This window comes from Cannabis sativa, chromosome 5, assembly GCF_029168945.1.
Source record: "Cannabis sativa cultivar Pink pepper isolate KNU-18-1 chromosome 5, ASM2916894v1, whole genome shotgun sequence".
NCBI classification, from domain to species: domain Eukaryota; kingdom Viridiplantae; phylum Streptophyta; class Magnoliopsida; order Rosales; family Cannabaceae; genus Cannabis; species Cannabis sativa.
Window position 1 is genome coordinate 66,161,753 of NC_083605.1, and position 2,312 is coordinate 66,164,064.

Consider the following 2,312-nt stretch of genomic DNA (forward strand, 5'->3'; position numbering starts at 1 on the left):
ACGACAACTAATTCTCCATTATTGAATAAGATTCTAATATTCTACACTACCAACTACACTCAAATATTTATTTATGAATTTGTGCATTTTCTTATCATATAATAGCATAGCAAAATTGATCTAAATATACACATTGGCATTTGCAATTGAGGTAACCATATATATAACCGTTTGACTACGAAAACCAATGGAAAGAGTGTAGATTTTCTGTTAATTAAAAAGTTACATAACTTAAGGCAAAAGGAAAAATTACTTAATTTCTCAATTTATTTCTTTTGAATGTAAGGACTTCGAACAACATGTGCAAAAAAGCAAATAATTTAGCTACACAATTATATTCACACATTTACTCTTATAGCAAGTATCACCCAATTTTTTTGTATGGGGAAAATATTCAGTAAAAAAGATAAAAGAAAGAAAGAAAATGATTATTGGGGTGTGTGATCATTCGGAGGATGGAGAAGAGTCCGTCTTTATTATTATTTGGAGAGCCACCTAAAACGACGCCGTCTGCAATGGTCACCACCAATCCTCATCTGAACCTTCTCAAACTCGGATGCTCCACAGGGTATGGTGATCCGACCCGGATGATTGAAGCCATGGACTTTTTCAGCCTCCTTCAACAGATCCCCAAACAAGGGGTGATTGAAGTATATGACAGGCACCAAGTACATCTGAGTCTGGTGCAGTGACTCACCCACGTACACAGCCAGGTGACCTTTAGGTATCCCTTGCTGTTGATTCGGACTATCAACCGGGTCATGGGTCAAGGGGGCATAATCACCCGACTTGGGTGAAGAAGAACAAAGGTGTTTAGCTCCTCTTCGAAAAGAGCGAGCAAAGGTGAGAACTTTGGCTATGGGATTGCTAATACTTTTTGTTGTTGTTCTTGTTCTTCTTTTGGTTCTTCTTGTTTTTCTTCTTCTGCTATTAATGACCCATTTGTAGATATTCTTCACATTAATTGGCTTCCCTTTAAGCTTAAAACCTTTAGCTTTTCTCATCATGAAATTGATCTTTGTTTATTAGAATTAGAGGGTAACTAAATTGAGCACAAGTCAAGTCAAGTGAATTGGGTTTTATAGAAGAAGAAAGTGATTATATTATGGTGAGTGACTGCCACTGGCAGACCGAGACAAAGGAATTAAGATATAAGTTGAGACAGAATTTTGATTTGGTTCGCTTTGTTTTGAGAATACAATCAAAGAATGAAGAGAGAAGAACCTTTTCTAAACCACGTGTGTAAAATTACAAAAGATGCACACGCACACGCGGTTGTATTTTTATATTATATAGGTTATATTATTTATTTTAGTTTTTAAAAAAGAAAGTGTAAGAATTGTATGGTCAAATATGAATATGAGATGTTTCTTGAGCTAGAGGCTATGAGTTAATCTGGGTGGCTCTTTGGGAGTCTAAAATGTGAGGACAACCTTTGCCACTCTTGATATTTATCTCATAGGTACTCAGTTTATTAGATTGAGAGTGAAGAGAGAAATAACAGAAAGAAGTATACTCTGTTTTCATTGATCAATCATTAAGTGTACAGAGTACAATAAGTAAGCTATATATATAGCTTGTAGATACTAATACAATTTGGTTACTATTACCAGTAACTAACAATTAACTGATTGTAATTGAGTCTACACCTAACAATTTGTCTAAGTGATTCTAACTAACTCAGTTCAGCTTCTCAACTTGATACTTCTCCTCAAGATGGATCTTGTCCTTTTAAACATTAAACTGATTAGGTAAAAGTGCTTTTGTCAACAAATCTGCAAGTTGATCTTTGGTTGAGACATGTAAAGTTTTAATCAATCCTTCTTGTATCTCTTGTGTGATCAAATGGCAGTCAATTTCAATGTGTTTCATTCTCTCATAAAATACTAGATTGGCTGCAATATGCAAAGCAGCCTTGTTATCACAGAACATCAAAGCTGGACCTTTCTGTTCTATCCTGAGTTCTTTGAGTAATGACAACAATACAGTAACTTCACAAACAGTATTTGCCATTACCCTATATTCTGCTTCAGCAGACCTTGAAACTGTTTGTTGCTTTTTGCTTTTCCATGAGATGATTGAATCCCTAAGAAAAATACAAAACCCTATAGTTGATCTCCTAGTATCCACACAAGCTACCGAGTCTGAATTTGTGTAGGCTTTGAGCAATGTTTTGATGTTGCAAGAAAGAGAATTCATTGTCTTGGACTTGACCTAACATATTACAAAATCCTTTGAGCAGTTTGGAGATGTCTAGATCTAGGAGCAGTCAAAAATTGACTTAGTTTGTTTACAGGGTAGGCTATGTCTGG

General features: G+C 35.3%; 1 protein-coding gene across 1 annotated transcript; it reads right to left on the reverse strand.

Annotated features, from left to right (window-relative positions):
- Positions 1-252: 252 nt before the first annotated feature.
- Positions 253-1,471, reverse strand: LOC115716299 (auxin-responsive protein SAUR24). The gene has a single exon (XM_030645060.2). The coding sequence runs from the start codon at positions 1,005-1,007 to the stop codon at positions 480-482; it is 528 nt and encodes a 175-aa protein (XP_030500920.2). The 5' UTR covers positions 1,008-1,471; the 3' UTR covers positions 253-479.
- Between the last annotated feature and the right edge of the window lie 841 nt (positions 1,472-2,312).

Coding starts and splice junctions, on each gene's coding strand:
- LOC115716299 (XM_030645060.2), bottom strand. CDS start 1,007: ATGATGAGAAAAGCTAAAGGTTTTAAGCTTAAAGGGAAGCCAATTAAT.